The sequence below is a fragment of the Schistocerca cancellata genome, chromosome 8 (genome assembly GCF_023864275.1).
Source record: "Schistocerca cancellata isolate TAMUIC-IGC-003103 chromosome 8, iqSchCanc2.1, whole genome shotgun sequence".
Lineage (NCBI taxonomy): Eukaryota > Metazoa > Arthropoda > Insecta > Orthoptera > Acrididae > Schistocerca > Schistocerca cancellata.
Genome location: NC_064633.1, coordinates 533,848,664 through 533,871,375, shown reverse-complemented (window position 1 = coordinate 533,871,375; position 22,712 = coordinate 533,848,664). Strand labels below are relative to the sequence as shown.

The 22,712-nt window shown below is 44.0% G+C and overlaps 1 protein-coding gene across 1 annotated transcript in view; it reads left to right on the top strand.

Annotated features, from left to right (window-relative positions):
• The window catches only part of LOC126094775 (myrosinase 1-like), a 91,587-nt gene that overhangs the window by 13,937 nt on the left and 54,938 nt on the right, over nt 1-22,712 (top strand). The window contains exons 3-5 of the mRNA XM_049909329.1: nt 7,610-7,744; nt 14,530-14,652; nt 18,566-18,749. Of these exons, the coding sequence (XP_049765286.1) occupies nt 7,610-7,744; nt 14,530-14,652; nt 18,566-18,749 (442 nt within the window). The remainder of the gene's footprint in view (nt 1-7,609; nt 7,745-14,529; nt 14,653-18,565; nt 18,750-22,712) is intronic.

Genomic DNA, 22,712 nt, shown 5'->3' with positions numbered 1-22,712 from the left:
GGTTTGGATGTACCGTGCACTATTCAGTGTCCCCTCGACGATCACCAGTGGTGTACGGCCAGTGTAGGAGATCGCTCCCCACTCCATGATGCCGGGTGTTGGCCCTGTGTGCCTCGGTCGTATGCAGTCCTGATTGTGGCGCTCACCTGCACGGCGCCAAACACGCATACGACCATCATTGGCACCAAGGCAGAAGCGACTCTCATCGCTGAAGACGACACGTCTCCATTCGTCCCTCCATTCACGCCTGTCGCGACACCACTGGAGGCGGGCTGCACGATGTTGGGGCGTGAGCGGAAGACGGCCTAACGGTGTGCGGGACCGTAGCCCAGCTTCATGGAGACGGTTGCGAGTGGTCCTCGCCGATACCCCAGGAGCAACAGTGTCCCTAATTTGCTGGGAAGTGGCGGTGCGGTCCCCTACGGCACTGCGTAGGATCCTACGGTCTTGGCGTGCATCCGTGCGTCGCTGCGGTCCGGTCCTAGGTCGACGGGCACGTGCACCTTCCGCCGACCACTGGCGACAACATCGATGTACTGTGGACACCTCACGCCCCACGTGTTGAGCAATTCGGCGGTACGTCCACCCGGCCTCCCGCATGCGCACTATACGCCCTCGCTCAAAGTCCGTCAACTGCACATACGGTTCACGTCCACGCTGTCGCGGCATGCTACCAGTGTTAAAGACTGCGACGGAGCTCCGTATGCCACGGCAAACTGGCTGACACTGACGGCGGCGGTGAACAAATGCTGCGCAGCTAGCGCCATTCGACGGCCAACACCGCGGTTCCTGGTGTGTCCGCTGTGCCGTGCGTGTGATCATTGCTTGTACAGCCCTCTCGCAGTGTCCGGTGCAAGTATGGTGGGTCTGACACACCGGTGTCAATGTGTTCTTTTTTCCATTTCCAGGAGTGTATTTGGTCCTAGAGACCTTTTCAAGTCTCCGACTCTGTGTGTATGTGCAGACTGAAACGGTGAATAACTATTAGTGCCAAGGCGAGGATTCGAACCCGGGTCTCCTGTCCACTTGGCAGGTGCGCTAACCACTACGCCACCCGTGCACAAACTACGAGGGCATTTCGAAAAGTAAAGATACAATGGCTCGCAGTCCTTAAATAGAACATTTATTTAGAAAACGTCAGTTACATCTTATTAACTGGATTATTTGTCATTTTTCGACATAATCACTCCCGTTATCCAAACATTTGTTAAGTCGGTGCACAAGCTTTTGTATCCCACAGTCATAGAAAGTTGCAGCGTGTTGTCAGAACCACATTTCAACTTCATCTTTGATCTCTTCATCGTCGTGGAATGATTTTCCACCAAGATGTGACTTCAGGTAACGGAAGACATGGAAGTCGGTGGGCGAAAGGTCCGGGCTGTATGGCGGATGGTCGAATACGTCCCGTTTGAATTGTTTGAGTAATGCTTTGGTTACAGCGCTGTGTGAGACTGGGCGTTGTCATGAAGCAAGCGAACTCCACTTGTCAGCATTTCTCTGCGTTTGTTTTGAATTACCCTTCAAAGATGTTTCGAAGTCTGGCAATATGCAACAGCATTAATTGTCGATCCAGGAGGCATAAATTCCAACAGAAGAATGCCTTGTCTGTCCCAAAAAAACAGAAGCCATGATTTTCTTCGCTGAAATCGACGTTTTGCATTTCTTGGCTTTTGGTCAATTCGAATTGCATTGATTGTTACTTGGATTCAGGTGTATGGTGATAAACCCACGTCTCGTCACCTGTCACAATGTGCTCAAGGAACTCATCACCTGATTCAGCATAGCGTGTGAGGAAGTCGAGGGCAAAGCCCATCATTTTCTTTTTGTGTTCTTCCGTTAACAGTTTTGGAACCCAATGCGCACACAATTTCCTGTGCCCTAACTTGACAGTCACAACATCATAAAGAGTTGTCATTGACACGTCCGGTATGATCTGATGCAATTCTTTCAGTGTGAGACGTTTATTCGCACGAATTGCTTCCTCCGTTCTCTGGAGAAGGGTATCAAAGATCACAGATGGCCGACCTGTTCTTTGTTTGTCATGAACATCGGTCCTACCTTCACAGAAATGACGACACCATTTCGTTACATTTTGTCGATTCATAATGTTCCCATAAACGGAAACGATTTCTTTGTGAATATCCGCTGATCGCTGACCTTTTGCATGAAGAAAACGTATGACGGAGCGCACTTCGCATTTGGCGGGATTCTAAATCGGCGCAGCCATTTTAAACACGACCTACTCCAACCAGAAGCAACGTTCAACTGCCGAACTACCGCGAGGAGAAAGCTAACGGTTCAAGGTTAACACCAGTGTTGCCAACTTGCTCTCCAACACTCTTCTGTTCCTCTGACGTACGGCATATCTTTACTTTGCGAAATACCCTCGCACTATAGCACGCCGCCCTCCTCAATCCAACATCCCACTGAGGAGGAAGGCGTGCTGTGGTAGCCCGTGCAGCTGTGCAAAGCCAGTGTGCCAGAATGGTCTAGTAGTGAGCGCATCTACCTAGTGAGCAGGAGATACGAGTACGAATCCCGGCTTAGGTACAAGTTTATATATTTTGCCTACTGGCTACCACTTTCGGTACCAAGTATTATTATTAGGCCATCCTATTACCAAAAATCACGATACATACTTAAACTAACTCTTTAACGAATGTTTTCAAAATATTTATCCCTATGATAGCGGACGAATGGTACAGAGCGGGACCTTAAAAGTATTCTCATCACGCATAGCCATACAGCACAAACGAGCGAGGCGGCGCAGTGGGTAGCATACTCGACTCGGGAGGACAATGGTTCAAACCTGTGTCTGGCCATCCAGATTTAAGTTTTCCGTAATTTCCCTAAAGCGCTCCAGACAAATGCCGGGATGGTTCCTTTGAAATGGCACGGTTGATTTCTTTTACCCTTCCTTGACACAATCCGAGCTTGTGCTCCGTCCCTAAAGACCTCGATGTCGACGGGACGCTAAACCCAACTTACCTTCCTTCCTTCCGTACAGCACCACCAGGATAAGGAATTAGTGTTGTCGTTCTTTGCGGTCTTCCGCTGCTATCAAAGCCCACTGAAGCAGCCTTTCATGACAACATGGCTTCTGTTTTTTGGGACAGACAAGGCATTCTTCTGTTGGAATTTATGCCTCCTGGATCGACAATTAATGCTGTTGCATATTGCCAGACTTTGAAACATCTTCGAAGGGCAATTCAAAACAAACGCAGAGAAATGCTGACAAGTGGAGTCCGCTTGCTTCATGACAACGCTGTAACCAAAGCATTACTCAAACAATTCAAACAGGACGTATTGGACCATCCGCCATACAGCCCGGACCTTGCGCCCACCGACTTCCATGTCTTCCGTTACCTGAAGTCACATCTTGGTGGAAAATCATTCCACGACGATGAAGAGATCAAAGATGAAGTTGAAATGTGGTTCTGACAACATGCCGCAACCTTCTATGACTGTGGGATACAAAAGCTTGGGCACCGACTTAACAAATGTTTGGATAACGAGGGGTGGCTATTAAGAACGTGTCGGCTTGACGAACTGCGACTCGGCGTGGAGGGAAGTGCCGAGAGTTCCACAGTGCACATGGACACTGCTGACACGAAAAGGAGGCTGGAAGTGCGGCCAAAGATAGGCAACTGAGAGTTGCCGAATAATACGAGGGTAGTCCCAAAAGTAAGGCCTGCTATGAAATTACAATGAAATGAACACCCTTAGCTGCTTACAGGCGTTGACATACGTCAACGGGGACAGATGAAAATGTGTGCCCCGACCGGGACTCGAACCCAGGATCGCCTGATTACATGGCAGACGCTCTATCAATTTTTTTTTTTTTAATCTCATTTTGTTCGGTTGCGTTCGTTGCATCTACTCGGGGCGGACGTCGTAAGACATCCATTTAAGTTCGTTGTTGTTCGATTAACTCAGTTTTTTTTATTACAGAGGGCAGCTAACCCTCTGACCGAACGCGCTGAGCTACCGTGCCGGCATCTGAGCCACCGAGGACACAGAGGATAGCGCAACTGCAGGGATTTATCTCTGGCACGCCTCCCGCGAAACCCACATTCTCAATGTATTGTCCCGCACTACATTCGTAGTGCCCCCGCCCATTATACTCATTACTCGCGGCGCGTTGCCAATTCCCGTAAGAGTTCGGGCACTGTTTGTGCATTCGCTGAGCCGTAACTATATATATTCGGACATGTCCGAAAGAACAGATACCATCTTAGTATGTATAAGGTCTCCTATTTTTTATAAGTACATAGACCTGTTTATTTCTACAATGGTTTACACCAGTTAACAGCTTGAACATTTAGCTATTTTTCGACATAATCACCATTTCTGTCGATGCATTTTTGTAGACTCTGTTGCAGTTTTCGTATGCCTATGTCATACCAGATTTTTTTACGGTTTATATTACAATTGATGTAATGGGAAAAATACGTGAAATCGGATGGACTTTTATTAAATTATCAATGTTATTTGGCAGACTACTAATTTTTATTATCACAAATAATATAATATTCATAACTATCGACTAGTAAACGACCAAAGGCATAAAGTGATACTGAAAATGTATACTTGTCCGTGTCTTCAAAACTATTCGTATTTAATCGAAAGAGGACGAGATATTGCTTCTTGGAAGACGCTATTAAAATACACTCGATACTGCAAACCATTATCAGCGCCGATTTTTAAGGAAATACTGCGTTATGCATGGTTTGCTTCCAAAAAAAGAAATGGCTCTGAGCACTATGGGACTCACTGCCGAGGCCGTAAGTCCCCTAGAACTTAGAACGACTTAAACCTAACTAACCTAAGGTCGAACCTGCGACCGTAGCGGTCACGCGGTTCCGGACTGAAGCGCCTAGAACCGCACGGCCACTCCGGCCGGCTTTGCTTCCAAACAATCGTCTGAAAGAGAGGTTTTTGAAAATGTTAACGAGGTTTGTTTTTCCATGGAAAACGTCAAAAAGACCTTGCGTGTGCGGAAACATAGCATTTATTCAATGCAGCTGGTGCCGTTTAACTGTTTGTTTTCCATGTTTTTACGAAAAATACCATCCTGCAACTTGTACCCCTAAAGTCGAAAGCGACGATTAATTGTGCATCTTTCGAAAGCCGTCTGTGCCGGTCAAAACTTGGAGGTAACAAGGCGTTTCGGGATCCTTCCAGGTATAAGGGATTTCTCAAATCACGGACAGACATACATTTTCAGTATTACTTTATGCGTTTGGCCGTTTACTAGTCGATAGTTATGAATATTACATTATTTGTGATAACAAAAATTAGTAGACTGCCAAATAACATTGTAAATTTAATAAAAGTTCATCCGATAACACGTATTTTCCCAATTACATCAAGTGTAATATAAATAATAAAGAAAATGACTGTATTGAAAATAAAAACAAAACCTACGAACGGAACTCGATCCAGCGATCCAGCGGCTTGAACGCCAACCACTTAAAAAAAAAATTGTTCTACATTATTCGTTGAATTTATTCAGGGCGGACGTCCGATGATACCCATTCAGTTTGTTCGATGGTCCGTTCGCTCAGTTCTTTTATTAGAAAGGAAAGCTAACGCTCTGAGCGAACACGCGACTACGCGACTCAACTGCAGCCGCTTCATGGTTAAAATACCCACGCATATATATATATATATATATATATATATATATATATATATATATATATATATATATATTAGAGGGAACAACTCCACGTGGAAAAATATATCTAAAAAGAAAGATGATGAGACTTACCAAACAAAAGCGCTGGCAGGTCGATAGACACACAAACAAACACACACATACACACAAAATTCAAGCTTTCGCAACCAACGGTTGCCTCGTCAGGAAAGAAGGAAGGAGATGGAAAGACGAAAGGATTTGGGTTTTAAGGGAGAGGGTAAGGAGTCATTCCAATCCCGGGAGCGGAAAGACTTACCTTAGGGGGAAAAAAGGACAGGTATACACTCGCACACACACACACACACATATCCATCCGCATATACACAGACACAAGCAGACATTTCATTTGAAATATATATATATATATATATATATCGGTGGTTTGGAGTCAATGGAATGCACATTACGGGGCGACTGGCTCGGAGTAATCTTTGAATTAAACGATTGGTAACAGTTTGTCGTTCACTGTGGTGCCAACTGCTGCTGCAGTTGCAGTACGATATGCAAGAGCCACACGCCGAACACTGTAATCTTCCCTCTCGACAGTGCCACGTGGCCGCCCGGAGCCAGCCCTTCTTGCGGCCGTACATACTGGTGAACTCCTCTACCAGAAATCATGTACAGTGGCTACATTCCTGCCAAGGCTTTCTGCAGTATCGTACAGGGAACATCCAGCTTCTCGTAACCGTATTACATGACCTAGTTCATACTCAGCGACGTGTTGATAATGACGTCTTTGTTGCCTTAAAGATATTCTCGACTAACATCAAGTCACCACGTCCAATCTCAAAGGTAACTAACACTCATGACTGTTATAGCGTATATTTAAATAAAATCTGATTTGCATCCACATAGCGGCGCTACCAGTACTATTCTTAAGCGACTGACGCGAAAATGGAATACACATGATCGTTCAGATGTACATAAACACCTTCTCGATGTTGTGATTTTTTTGTAAATGCATGTTTTCAGTTTATGTTTAAAGTTAATTTTATTGTCTGTCATATCCTCCACTAGGTAAGATTTATATAGCTGAATATCTTTCTTATTTCTGTGTTATACTAAGCTTGAGTGAAGGAGAGCGTAACTCATTCATTCTTCTAATATGAAATTTATTAATATGAGTTTTTTTATTGAACTGTGGTATCGTGTAGAAGCTGCATGGGCAGCTGAGCTGACTGTCAACAATCAGCTTTCATTTTTTATATTGGCACTATTCAGAATGCTTCTAGTGCAGGCAAATGTCAACAACAACGGAAAAACTAAATAGAGCAGGTTTGAAAATAGTTGTGAAAAATCAATTACAATAAAACTAAAAAACTGTATAACCAGCATAAAAAAGAAGCTCGTATAAATTAACAGCGAAGTCGTTGAACAAAGTTTAGTCTTTACATCTACTGTAGTTGAAGACTGTGACTGGATGGAGGTGAAGAGAATAAATAGAAGAGTAAAAATGGTATGGAGAAAGATTGTAGTACCTGGAAAAGCAGTGAGTGTCAAATGGCAGATGGTAATGATGATGATGTTGTTGTTGTTGTTGATGATGATGATGATGATGACGGTATCACTTTCATTTCAGTGGTAAGCATTGTTTTGATATGGCAACTTTCCCAAAATGTTTGCATTATGCTAAGTTACTATGATTGTTGACAAATTAAGAATATTGTTCACAGTGTGTTACTAATTTTCACACTAATGTTACATGTAAGGACAGGACGGCTTTTTTATTTGTGTCACACCCACCTTACCGTCCAGAGTATTGACGAACTTACAGTGTCTGATTCGTAACCTCCAAAAGAAACTGAGCAGTCGAATGCGCTTCTCATTGGACGGCCTGACATAATTTCGTTGCAGTAAACTCGTCTGCAGTGCGTGGGGACTTTTGCAGTGAGAGCTGTTGAATTTCAGGCGAACGTGTACCGCTTCTCGCTGAGCTGGCCGCGCATCCTGCCCACTGGAGACACAGACAACATCAACCAGGCGGGCATAGACCACTACAATGACGTCATCGACGAGCTGCTGGCCAACGGCGTCCAGCCCATGGTGAGTGAGCGCGCGCGCAGCTCTGATTGCGGCCAGCTGCTCGTCTTCCTCCTTCTGTGAGGCGATATCACATCTCCAAAAAATATTGTCGAAAAGAACTAAGAGTTTGCTGTTACCAGTCGCTTATTATTATTTCTGCTTAGAATCCGAGGTTTACATGTCCATCTTCGGGTGGATTTATGTGGGTTAATGTGGCATGTACGCGTTTTGTTATACCTTTGGAGTAACCTGTGGCACTTTCTAATAGAGAAAAGCAAAACACTATTACAGTAAATGCTCACAGTTCTGTGGGAGAAAAAAATTAAAAAATACCTCCAGTGGTCACGGGCTCCTTTTTCTGTAACTTTACATCATATGCACCATCACACTTTGCAAACAATGACGAGAGCAGAGATAGCATCAAGAATATAAGTGCAAAGAGCGTAAAACAAAACACTGTTTCAGAGCAAGTCTCAAAGCTTCGTGGAGAGCTTTGGTTGAATAGATAAGTAGAAATGTAAAAGTAACTATCTTCGCTGGTCATAGATACTCTTCTGTCAAGGTTCACATAACTTTATTCTTTGCACACATTTAAGTAAACAAGAAGACATGTTAGAAACATTACAATTAATAATTTTGTTGCAAAAAAATCGTATAATCATATAAATGGAGGTATATGTGTTTATATGTTCCACATCTTCTCCTACACCACTGGATGGATTGATACCAAACATCTTTTACATAACATTTATTGTCTAGGAAGCAGCGCTGTTGGGATAAGAACCACCTAGCTCCCATGGGGATGGGGATGGAGGTGACTGGCATATTACGTCGGTAGTACTGGAATGTGTTCCAAGGGTGGGATGCATACTGCTGAGCATAGTGAAGGGGCGAGGACATGGATAGTGAGAGGGGAGGGGGGGGGGAAGGATGAGACAGACAGAGACAGGGGGAAGGAGGGGGCAGAGAGAGGAGGAGGAGGTGTCCACAATAAATGTCAGATACCTACATGTGTGCAGGCGTAGCTGTGGGTAAGTGCTACTTTACATACAAACAACATTTTACTTATTATTGCTAAGTTACATTGGTAGTGCGTTCGTGCGTGCGCGTGTGTATGCATGTGTGTGTGTGTGTGTGTGTGTGTGTGTGTGTGTGTGTGTGTGTTTAGGAGGACAAGATTCAGAGATGACGAGTTAGAGGAGTGATAAAAGGAGAGTAATGTTTTGGTTATGACAGAGCTGTGGTTTATTAAGATTATGCCTGATTATACGCTGTGTCTAAGACATGTTTGAAGTAAAACATCGATTATGAACTATACAGAGTGAATCACCTAAAACTTGCACCGCAAATATTACGGAAATGGAAAGTGCTATTGATGTGGAGTTTTCACAGAATGGATTGTGAGATTTGGCAGAATGGATTGTTAACTATTCAACAGACTGTAATAATACTTAGAATGTGTATTTTGTGTGCAAAGATACACTTTTTTAAAACGAAACCATCCCTACTAACATTAACAAACTAAGAGTAGGGTAAATTAGAATGTCAGTGGTGTTTGTTGTGGGATTCTACTGCGAGTCGTTTACGAGATATGGTATTTTGAGAAGTTTCCTCACTGTGGTAGTCTTTATTTCTTACTGGTGTCATGTATTTCTTGAATCAAATCTCAGATGATGGACCTGTTAGATCTATGTAGAAACAGTTACAGAAAATAATCGGTTGCCACCGGAGGTATTTGCACACGTAACGAAAAATTTCCGCGATGCTTTGAGACTTTCTTCAAAATACAATTTTATTTTGCTATATGTTCTTTGCAGTTATTAGATTCTAGACGCCATCTTTGCTCTCCTCAGTGTTTACAAAGTTTGGTGGCGTATGTGATGTAACACGACACAAAAAGCAACATGAGCTACTGGAGGTACTTCTTTTTTTTTCCACAAAACTCTGAGCCATGTACTGCGATAGTCTTTTGTTTTTCTATGTTGGACAGTGGCTCAGATTACTCTCTAAACTTGTAATACAACATAAAATGCTTTATTAATCCACATGAATCCAGCTATTGGTGGGAGTTTAAACCTCCGAAACGCATTACGGAAATAAATTATTAGTGATGGTGAGAGTAAACTTGCTATTTTATTCGATGTCAACAGCAATCACGGTTTAGCGTAACCAAAACGTTCACGTTTTTAAAAAATATTATATTCTCTCTAACAAAATAACAAAAAAATCCTTCCCTCCTTTCTCGAAATCTCTAGCTCCAATCTTTTCAGGTCTGCAGTCTCCGCTCCACTTTTGTTTTCTGCATTCTGGATGCTGCTTCTCCTCTTGAACATATGATAATATCAAGTTTTCGGTGATAGTTGAAGTAACGTAGGCAACATCAATTTTTTTTTAAACTCGCCAATATACGAAGCAAAATCTGATTCAATACGCGAACGCGCTTTTGGCATGCATCCACTCGTTGTGACTGCTACCAGAACAAGGAGGGACGAATATCATTCTTTTTGTTTTCCTTGTACTTTCGGTGACAAATGAAAAGCAATTGGCAGCAGAGATATATTTGGTCAAAAGAGCTGGTCATCGATAACCAAAGAAGTATGAACGAAAGAATGATAAAACAAACGCTGCACCACAACCACGAAACTACATGTACTGTGTTACCTCGCATCTACTGAGATGTGAGTATTACACCTCTGAGATGTAAAACACATTTCCCAAAAAAATGAAAAAGAAATGGACCATTGGGTTCAACGAGGATATAAGGCTTAACATGTTACCAGGCTCAAATCTCGTGTGAGAGCCGTATAAAGGTCAGTACAGTGCTGGTTTGTTTCCAGTAGACTTTGAACACTACATATGTATGGCTAAAAAGCTGTGCAGTTAGATGCTAAATAAATACGTGAGGGAATAAACAACATCATGTAGCAACTTAGTGAAATAAATAATTCCTTACTAACTTCTGTCCGAATATTTGAATTAGCGGAGAATTTTGTTGAGAAATGCGGCTCAGCCTGCTGTTGCGCAGAAAGAATACCCAGTCCCTCAGGTATCCTTTATGTCTGGTGTGTATCAAGGAAGTGTGGTGTCATGTTTAGTATTCACATTTGACATAACGACTTCCAAGAGAACTATGATTACATTTTGTTTCGTGGCAGTTTATGCGCAAACTGTCACGTAACCTTATTTTATAATGCAATATTCAGATACCATTGGACAGTACAGTCAATTATTTAGCGGTGCCCGAAAACTACGGACAGTGTTCACGGCTGCCAATGATTGAACAATTAATTACTTCTTCTCCTCCTTTACTCTTAATACAGTGAGAAGAGATCCGTTATTTCTGCAGTGGTGGGGGCGTTTTTTTTTTTTAGTTGGCTCGCGACAAGGAAGCTGACTCAGATGGGCCAGAGAGTAATAATCTTCTTCAGCACCAAAAGCTGTATTCATACAGGTATAGAGCAGGCAAACAGCAAAATAGCATTCTCCCATGTCCGCACTGCAGGAGTATAGGAGAGGGCAGACTGCATTCCACAAAAACTGCATTATGTGAGACTGCATAAGAAATGAACTTGGGTGAAAAGCATGGAGACCAGACATTGGGAGCCGGCTGGAGTGGCCGTGCGGTTCTAGGAGCTACAGTCTGGAGCCGAGCGACCGCTACGGTCGCAGGTTCGAGTCCTGTCTCGGGCATGGATGTGTGTGATGTCCTTAGGTTAGTTAGGTTTAATTAGTTCTAAGTTCTAGGCAGCTGATGACCTCAGAAGTTAAGTCGCATAGTGCTCAGAGCCATTTGAACCATTTTGAACCAGACATTGGACGCTGCCGTACAGTGCAGAAATGTTCGTTCAGACCTGAGTAAGAGGGTCAGTTATTGTCTCACACTAATTACGTCGGTAATAGGCGCGATTTACTGTATGTGCCTATGTGCAAGGTTTTTCATTGGCCGGGATTGGAAATCTGTCATGTTGTAAGTAGGCTGTTTATATTTTCTTATTGGCAACGTTACGTAGCGCTCTGTATGAAAATCACTGGCTGTGCTGTGTGTAGTCTGTGTCTAGTTTGCATTGTTGTCTGCCATTGTAGTGTTGGGCAGCGGCAGCTGGATGTGAACAGCGCGTAGCGTTGCGCAGTTAGAGGTGAGCCGCCAGCAGTGGTAGATGTGTGGAGAGAAATGGCGGAGTTCTGAAATTTGTAAAAATGGATATTATGAACTGCTATGTATATTATGATTTTTCAACACTGTTAAGGTAAATACATTGTTTGTTCTCTATTAAAATCTTTCATTTGCTAACTATGCCTATCAGTAGTTAGTGCCTTCCGTAGTTTGAATCTTTTATTTAGCTGGCAGTAGTGGCGCTCGCCGTATTGCAGTAGTTCGAGTAATGAAGATTTTTGTGAGGTAAGTGATTTGTGAAAGGTATAGTTTAATGTTAGTCAGGGCCATTCTTTTGTAGGGATTTTTGAAAGTCATATTGCGTTGCCCTAAAAATATTGTCAGTTTAAGCACAGTCGTGTATAATTTTTCAAAGGGGACGTTTCAATGTGGTGGGAGAGATTTTCTGGCTTCCTTCCCATGTCACACTGTTATTAGTTGGCAACGACAAAATCCATGAGACCAGTAAATTGTCAAACTTGTTTATAAAATTATTATTGGTCAGAACTTGGAAGGTATGGTGCAGTTGGCTGGTGAGATTCTGACACTGGCAAATCCTGCTTTGTTCCGGAGAGAAAAGTCAGAGCGCACGTACTGCATGGACGTTAAAGGGTTTGCTTGCTTCAGGGACACTGAAGAAGATATTTGTAGGAGAGGGCAGAGTACAGGGCAGATCTGGACTCAGAATTTGCAGCCGCTACTGCAGCCATCTTCCACACTCACTCCATTTAGGGGTGGTAAGCCTGTGACAGTGATGCAACCGCCAAGCCGAAGGGGACCCACTTTTATAAAACTGAGAGAAAGTTGTGCCTTGAATTGTAGACAGCGACTAGTCTAAACCTTGTTTTTCTCAGTTTTTTCGTTTCTCTGTAGCATAGCCTTCAGTAAAGGACAGAGCGCACGAGTCTTTTTTTTCCTTGTATGCAGTCCGTTTTCCTCCTTCTCCTTGTGTGTGTGTGTGTGTGAGAGAGAGAGAGAGAGAGAGAGAGAGCACGTGTAACTGGGAGGTTACGAGTGGTTTCCTAGAGTCGTAGGCTCGTAATACCAGCCTAACTTTTCGACTGGTTGAGGTGGAATCAGAGACACTGGTCAGGCACACAATTCCACTAAGTGTATGTAGAGAATGTGGCAACAGTTTCCATCCCCTCCCCCCCCCCCCCCGGCCCCTCTTTCACCTCGAATGACGCATGAGCTAGAGTCGCACTCCAGAACAAGGATTCGTCACTGTTTGCTAGTTAGTTAGTCCTCTACTGGAGGCTATGCTGCAGCGAAACGACAAAATTGAGAAAAAAGTTCTGGATATGGACTAGTCGCTGTCAACAAGTCAAGACATAACTTTCTCTCAGATTTTATGGAAGTGGCTCTCAGTGACCGACTTCACTGTCACTGGCGGATTCTGACATAGGCTGGCAGAGGTTTCTCCTTTTTACAAGAGGCTACTCCGATCTTCTCACAAACAAACAATAGTTGCATGCTATCTTTGTATAAGAAACACGTTGTATAATCTTTCTTTATATATACAGTGTACAGGGTGACAATTATTGAGCTACATGAAATAAAATCGTCGTAACTCCTCAACCACTTGTGTTAGGACGCTCAAACTGTACCGTTGGCCGCGGGCGACGACGGGAATTACTATGTACATATGGTGTGGTTGAGCGACGAAGCCCACTTTCATTTCGATGGGTTCGTGAATAAGAAAAATTGGCGCGTTCAGGGGACTGAGAATCTGAATCTCGCACTGGAAAAGTCTCTTCACTTTCAACGGGTGACTGTGTAGTGTGCAATGTACAGTCACGGAATAATTGCTGCAATATTCCTTTGATGGCACGTTGGCTACCGAACGGTACGTGAAGGTTTTGGAAAATGATTTCATACCCATTATCCAAAGTGAGCCTGATTTCGACAAGATGTGGTTCATGCAACACGGAGCTTGACCCCATCGAAGCAGAAGAGTGTTTGATGTCCAGAAGGAGCACTTTGGGGAACCCAGAGGCTACTGGCATGGCCTCGATTGATCGCCGTATTCTCCGGATTTGAACAAATGCGACTCCTTTTTGTAGGGCTATATTAAAAGACAAATAGTACAGCAATAAACCGAATACCATTACTGAGCTGAAAACAGCCATTCAGGAGGTCATCGACAGCATCGATGTTCCGACATTTCAGCGGCTCGTGCAGAATTTCGCTATTCGTCTGCGGCACATCATCACCAGTGATGACAGGCATATCGAACGTCGTAGCCTAAATCCGATCTGTAGTGAGGTTTACACGTTGAATAAAGTGTGTGCACACTGTAGTTTGTAACTAATTTACGGCTTTTCTTAAAGTTCAATAATTGTCAGCGTGTATGTGTCGTTACTACTGCCTGCTGTCTGCGTTTGTGCAGCAATGCAAATCATTTGCATATCGAAGTATGCAGTACTTGTCTTGCGAAGCTGGCGTTTGTTGCACGTTGGCTTCATAGTGTTGCAAGTTTAACGGCTAGATGGGGTGCTTACTCGTTCTGGATACATTTATGTTGGCTTGTCTTAGCATGCTAACCACGTTTGAGAAAAGTCTTAGAGGCTGTAATGTCACATCACCCTTCAACATTCTGTATTAGCAGACAACATCCCTTTTGCTTTTACACGTGTGTGTCGCCTCCTTGCAGATGACGCTGTACCACTGGGACCTCCCCCAGGAGCTGCAGAAGCTGGGCGGCTGGCCCAACATCGTCCTCGCAGACTATTTCGTCGAGTACGCTCGCATCGCCTTCGAGAACTTTGGAGACCGGGTGAGTGCCTCTCTCTCCTACCGAAACGAGTAACACTGAAAACAATTGTGACCGGCATTTAGTCTCGAATTTAAGTTCACCACGTGTGAACGAACCAAGTACTGGCTAACACTGATAATTCTCTGTAGTATATTATTTACAGTACAAGAAGTATCAAAACACTTAGCCTCACTTATAGTAGCAGAAAGGTCACGCTAGGAAGTAGAAAATGGCCTTATTGTAAGTAAAACCACACTACGAGGGGCGTTAGGTAGGTAATGCCACAATTTTTTTTATTGGCCATTGTCGATTGACAAAATGCGGAATTATGTATATATATGAAGATAGTATCTGTTCTCGAAACAACAGATACCATTGATGAACGTGCGGTTTCTCTAGAATAAATGGTAATTAATTGAAACCCACAGCTGCCGACAGGTGTTGTTGATATGGCTATTGTGATCGAAATGCCCAACGGGCGTGTGCTATGTATGCTGCTCGGTATCCTGGACGACATCATCCAAGTGTCCGGACCGTTCGCCGGATAGTTACGTTATTTATGGAAACAGGAAGTGTTCAGCCACATGTGAAACGTCAACCACGACCTGCAACAAATGATGATGCCGAAGCAGGTGTTTTAGCTGCTGTCGCGGCTAATCCGCACGTCAGTAGCAGACAAATTGCGCGAGAATCGGGAATCTCAAAAACGTCGGTGTTGAGAATGCTACATCAACATCGATTGCACCCGTACCATATTTCTATGCACCAGGAATTGCATGGCGACAACTTTGAACGTCATGTACAGTTCTACCACTGGCCACAAGACAAATTACGGAACGATGACAGATTTTTTGAACACGTTCTTTTTAGTGACGAGGCGTCATTCACCAACAGCGGTAACGTAAAGCGGCATAATATGCACTATTGGGCAACGGAAGATCTACGATGGCTGCGACAAGTGGAACATCAGTGACCTTGGCGGGTTAATGTACGGAGCGGTATTATGGGAGGAAGGATAATTGGTTCCCATTTTATCGATGGCAATCTAAATGATGCAATGTATGCTGATTTCCTACGTAATGTTCTACCGATGTTACTACAAGATGTTTCACTGCATGACAGAATGGCGATGTACTTCCAACATGATGGATCTCCGGCACATAGCTCGCGTGCGGTTGAAGCTGTATTGGGTTGGGTTGTTTGGGGAAGGAGACCAGACAGCGAGGTCATCGGTCTCATCGGAGTAGGGAAGAAAGTCGGCCGTGCCCTTTCAAAGGAACCATCCCGGCATTTGCATGGAGCGATTTAGGGAAATCACGGAAAACCTAAATAAGGGACGGCCGGACGCGGGATTGAACCGTCGTCCTCCCGAATGCGAGTCCAGTGTCTAACCACTGCGCCACCTCGCTCGGTGAAGCGGTATTGAATAGCATATTTTTTGACAGGTGGATAGGTCATCGAAGCACCATACCAGGGCCCGCACGTTCACCGGATCTGACGTCCCCGGATTTCTTTCTGTGGGGAAAGTTGAAGGACATTTGCTATCATGATCCACTGACAACGCCTGACAACATGCGTCAGCGCATTGCCAATGCACGTGCGAACATTACGGAAGGCAAACTACTCGCTGTTGAGAGGAATGTCGTCACACGTATTGCCAAATACATTGAGGTTGACGGACATCAATTTGAGCATTTATTGCATTAATGTGATATTTACAGGTAACAGGTGTGTAACAACATGCGTTCTCAGAAATGACAAGTTCACAAAGGTACATGTATCACATTGGAACAACCGAAATAAAATGTTCAAACGTACCTACGTTCTGTATTTTAATTTAAAAAACCTACCTGTTACCAACTGTTCGTCTAAAATTGTGAGCCATATGTTTGTGACAACTACAGCGCCATCTATCACAAAGCGAAAAAAGTGATCCAACTAAAAGATTCATATTTCTTTACGTACTACACGAATATGTAATAATAAATAGGGGTTCACATTTTTTAAAAAACGCAGTTGATTCCGTTTGACCTATGGCAGCACCATCTGGCGGGCCAACCATTGCGCAATCTGGTTTCCCCCTTCAAGCTAGACAAGTTTCGTTCTTTGTAGTTTTTTGTTTGTCGCTTATTTCGTGAGATATTTGGCCCGGTCAAGATCAATGGACCACCATACGTCATGTACCTAATAGACATTTGCACTAATTGCAGAGCAACTTTGGTATGCAGAATGCGATTTTCACTCTGCAGCGGAGTGTGCGCTGATGTGAGGAGAGCTTCTGTAAAGTTTGGAAGGTAGAAGACGAGGTACTGGTAGAAGTGAGGCTGTGAGGACGGGGCGTGAGTCGTGCTTGGGTAGCTCAGTTGGCGGAGCACTTACCCGCGAAAGGCAAAGGTCCCGAGTTCGAGTCTCGCTCCGGCACACAGTTTTAATCTGCCAGGAAGTTTCAACTTTGGTATGGACGGAAGCGATGTGCTTGGTACCTGTAATAGAAGCTGGATAGGCATTTGACAACTTTCTAAGGAATATGGTAAATCGTTAATTACGAGTAATAGGTTACAGCTCGCCAATGCAACTAGGTAACACGCTAACACTTCGTCGAAGAATCACGAATGAAGATTGTGTACTGTGAGAAGACCTGGATTCACAGTAAAGTTTCTGATAGATTACGTACTGATAAGTCAAAGATTTCAAAACCAGTTTAAAACTACATAATGATTACAGCAGCAAATGCGGACTCTCACAATAATGTCTTGGTTATGAACTACATATTAAAATTGAAGAAAGATAAAAAAATTACGGAGATGGGACCTGGATAATTTAAAAGAGCCGTAGCTTGCCGAGAATTCCAGAGGGAGCATTAGGCAACGATTAAGTGAAAAGCAAAACACAACCAAACAGGGCAAAGGAATACAATAGAAGACCAATGGGTGCCTTTGAGAGATGGAACGGTGGAGGCAGCATAGGATCAAATAGGGGGAAAGTTAAGGCCTATTAGAAGTGTTTGCGTAGCAAAGGAGATAATGAATGTAAATGAAGAAAGGAAAAATATGAAATCGAGCAAATGAAGCAGGCAAAATGGAATACAGACGTGTAAAAAATTAACTTGGTAGAAAATGTAAGATGTCTGAGCAGAAATAGTAAGAAGACGAATTTTAGGATATAGACGCTACGGGAAACATAGGGTGACCTATAGGAAAATTAAAATAACCTTTCTAAAAAAGAGAAGCAGCTGTATTATTATTAAAAGCTCAGTGGCAAACCAGTACTAAATAGAGAAGGGAAAGCTGAAAAGTGGAACGAATATATTCAACGGCTGTACGAAAGATATAAATTTGAATACAGTGCTGAGGAAGAACAAGACGAAACAGATGAAGATGAGATGGGAGATATGATATTGAGAGAAGAATTTGACAATGATGAAAGGCGTTAGGCCTCTAGAGAAGACAAAACTTCCTCAACATTATTCAGATCGTTGCCGAGACTAAAATTCGTCTCGTGTTCAGTAAGCCAGGTGTTGATGCATCTTTTTGGACTAACGATGTGATGCAGGGTCCCACCAGTTCATTTCTCAGGAACTATCAAAGTCTAAGAATATTGTTTCTGCAAGCAACGCTGCTGCTTGCTAGCGCCTTTATGGAGTCACCATTTTACTCCGTGCGATCATGGTGCATTCTGGCGAGAGTAGTTGACGGTTGACGCGGAAATGTAAATTCTTTGAGATGCTCTAACATCTGGTAAAACTTAATTATCATGTCTACTGTCGTTTTCTTTTTCATTTTTTTTCTCTTGGACCTTTGAAACGTGGGACGTTTGAAATGGGCACCTCGTATTTGAAAAGTGCCACACACATTCTTGACACAGGTTCTTACTGAGCCGCTCTCGTAGTTACAGGAATCAGTAATGATAACGCAGGTTCGGTTCGCGTTGGCAGGTGAAGCTGTGGCTGACATTCAACGAGCCGGACATCTTCTCCATCGGCTACGCGACCGCGAATGGCCTAGCCCCTGGCGCCAATTCGTCTGGCATCGCCGACTACCTCATGGCCAAGACCATCATGCTGGCGCACGCGCGCGTCTACAAGCTCTACGACGAGCAGTTCCGAGAGGCTCAGCAAGGTAAGCCTTGTAAGGGATCAGTCAGACTGGGGCGGCGTTCTCCACAGAACTCTGTCTTCACAATTATTAAAATTCCCCGGGCCGTTATGCCTTGGTCGAAAGAAATACTACTACTACTACTACTACTACGTGATCAGGCCCAGTGGACTGCACGCATCTACAAGTTTCCTCCTCCACTGTATTCTGTCCATTGTTGCTATCCGCCATCCGTTCACATCTATTGACACTTGGTTTAAATCTTCATGGAGTCCATCCCTCCAACGCTTCTTGGGTCTCCCTGGCGGCCTCTTTCCTGTAGGTGTGAAATCCAGGAGCTTCCGAGGCCATCTGTGATCCTCCATCCTGGCCACATGGCCAGCCCACTGCATTCGTTTGGCTTTGACAGTTCCTGCTATGTTGGGCTGCTGGTATAGTTCCTCAAGCTCTTGGTTGTATCTGATCCTCCATTCCCCTGTGTCTGCATCCAGAACCGGACCGAAGATCTTCCGAAGCACTTTTCTCTCAAAAACAAGGAACTTATGGAAGTCCTGTTTCCGGATACTCCATGTCTCACAGCCATATAGGACAACAGGCTGGATCAGGGTTTTGTACAGTCGAATTATGAACTGTCTGGAGAGATATCTGGACCGAAGCTGTTGTGCTAGGCTGTGGTAAGATCGGTTTCCTGCCTGTATTCTGGCATTGATCTCTGCTTCACATGACGAGTTCTCCGTGAAAAGTGCCTCTAGGTATTTGAATTCTTGCACTCTCTTGTAGGACTGGTCCCCAACCTGCAGTGATTGTAGATGATCAGCAGTCTGACAATGACCACGCGTCATAACGAGGTACTCTATCTTGGCTTCGTTTATGTTTAGCCCAAATTTGCTGGCAGCCTCCTTTAGTGCTTTGGTCATTTGCTCCAGCTCCTCTTCTGACCTAGAAAGTAAACAGATGTCGTCTGCATAGGCTAAGTATGCCAGTCTCTTTCCTTCGATTTCAATCCCTTCGTTCTCTTGGAAGGTCTCGCGTACGATCTTCTCGAGGGCAAAGTTGAACAGGATAGGGGACAACCCATCTCCTTGTCCTGTCACAATTTCAAACTCCTCATTTACGCGATTTCCCATCTTCACCATTGTACGTGTTTCGTTCAGACAGATCTTTATCAGATTGATGAGTTTCTCTGCTATGCCAAACTCCCTTAAACAGCTGAGCAGGCTCTTGCGATGTATGCAATCATAGGCCTTCTTAAAATCAACGAATAAAATATGCAAATCTTTACCATATTTACCCAGTTTCTCAGTAAGCTGCCGGAGACTGAAGATGTGATCTACTGTTGACCGTCCTGGCCGGAAACCTCCGTGGTACTCCGCAGTCATCGATTCTTCCACTGGCTGAATTCTATGTATGAGGGAATTGGACAGGATCTTTTAGCAGACGTTAAGCAACGCGATTCCTCGATAGTTGTCACATCTCAGTTTGTCGCCCTTCTTATGTGTTGGACAAATCAGAGCTGTTTTCCATTCTCCTGGTCCATACTGCCTGTATCAGTCGGTCTATTTTTTCTGCCAGTTTCTCTCCTCCTGCCAGGATCATTCCAGCCTGTATTCCATCTTCACCTGGACTCTTATTTTGTTTAACGTGTCTGATTCTGGTTTTTATCTCATCCAGGGTAGGTGGGGGATCATCTGCATAGGCTGTATTGGGTACTGGAAATCAAACTGCAGTTCGGGTTCATCACAATTTAGCAGCTGTCGGAAGTACTCTTTCCATCTCTCAGCTATGTCCCTGTCGTTCGTCATGATCGTATCATGGGAATCTTTGACAAATGAATGAAATACTGGGAGAAAAACAACACAAAACGCATTAACCTAACGTCTACATTAGATGACAGAAAACTGAATCACCACAAAAAATTGAAGGTTTCCTTCTGTCTGAAATTAAATGGAACAGCTCGTATCAGGCCGAAGACTGTTTTGCAGTACTTCTCAGATCTGGCTACAGACGATGACAGATCCTGTTTTGCCAAGTTGTCTGGTATTTACAGTTGCCCGACCTCACTGTTTTGTGGCCAGACATCCTTTCTGACCCTGTACGCCCTGGAAGCAGCACAGTGCCATGCTTGGACGTGTCGGCAGTGTTCCAGGCTTGCCACAGCAACGGTTGATGCAGCCCTTTCCTGTATCGTTCTGCCGATCAGGTCGGAAGTTGAGTGCACCGAGCGGTAGAGTTACCGCAACTGCAATTCGGTAGAGAGCCGGTACGGCTCCTGGAGTACCGAGGCGGGCCTGTGCCGTTTTGGCGTACCTCCTCGCTCCAGCCAATCAAAGACGTGTGACCATGAGAACATTCAACATTGCAGCGCGTCAGCAATCGTGAATAATTTAATGATTATAAAGAATTGGCCTCGCTTGCAAATAGAAACTGGATGTTGACCAAAGCTTCGGCGCGCATAACCACGCCTTCTTCGGAACACACTGAAACTACAAATTGCCTAAAGACGCATGGTCCAACATTAATACAGAACGCCCAAAAGGGCAAAAGACTCGCATAAAATGTAAAATAAACGGTACATGTGTACCATGTCAATAGCTGTACTTATCGGTCAGTAGATAATAAGGGCTATGAAAGCGGCGTCGTACGTCCTTTCACGCATGTATATTAAAGCCCGTTACATTATTTGACCTTTGACGTCAACAGCTATTAGAACACAAAGATAGTTTGTCTGTTCCACGCTATACGCGTTCACAGACCTCACTTGATTAAGCTTCATGGTTCAGTACCTCAAGTACCTGATTTTAAGAAACTAGTTTAGCTTTAGGTTATTTTTATACTATTTTGGTACATATCCGACAGCACTATTCAAAATGACCTCTGTCGGTCATTAGGTATTAAGGCCGATGAAGGCGACGTTGTACGTCCTTTCACGCAACTACATTAAGCCTGTCATACTAAGCCGGCCGGAGTGGCCGAGCGGTTAAAGGCGCTACAGTCTGGAACCGCACGACCGATACGGTCGCAGGTTCGAATCCTGCCTTGGGCATGGATGTGTGTGATGTCCTTAGGACGTAGTAAGACACTTTGTTATTGATCGGTTTCGATCAGTATGTCTGGGCTTCGTGTAAAAAATTTGGTAACTGATATGGATTATTCAATTGATTTAGTGATTTCAGGACTTTCTAAAAAATACATCTTCATGTTCAAAGGATTCGCTGTAGCTCTTTGATGGGCTCTCATGCATGGCTGTAGTTCCTCAAACAAACCTTCCCTGACTTTGTCGAAATTGCTTCTCCTTAAAAGTACCGTGCACACCATGTCCTTAGGTTTAAGTAGTTCTAAGTTCTAGGGGACTTATGACCACAGCAGTTGAGTCCCATAGTGCTCAGAGCCATTTTTTTTTGTCATACTAATTTAACCATTTTCTGGTCAGTAGCGCTTAGAATAGAACAGAATAGAATATAGTAACTTGACACGCTTGTGCCAGCGTAGTCATCAAATACTATCACCGACCCCAAGTAATCGAAAATCGGTTATTCACCCCCCCCCCCCCCCCAATCCATATTTTTAGCCTGCTTCTAGCTGATGGTATTTTGTCTGTCCTGCGTGCATGCGTTTTTACCATCCGTGAAATTTGCTATCCCACATATAAAGTTTCAGCCTATCCACGTTATATAGTTCTATAAAATTGTCCTTGAGCTAGGACATTATACATACGCACGCATCAACTTCGTGCACCTTTGACCCGGCCATCGGATCACTTTCGTGACACATTTTATGCCAATCACACGGAAGAAGACGATTTTTCAATTTGCGCATGCGTGTTCCTTTCTGACATTCTCACAGCCTAGCTGCCGGCGCCACCTCAGTTTACCTGAGAGCCTGCGGCGCACCGAACGTTGGCTAGGGTGAGGAAGCATGCTTCTGACGTTTGAGCTAAGTACAGCTATTGACATGGTACACACGTACCGTTTATTTTACATTTTATCC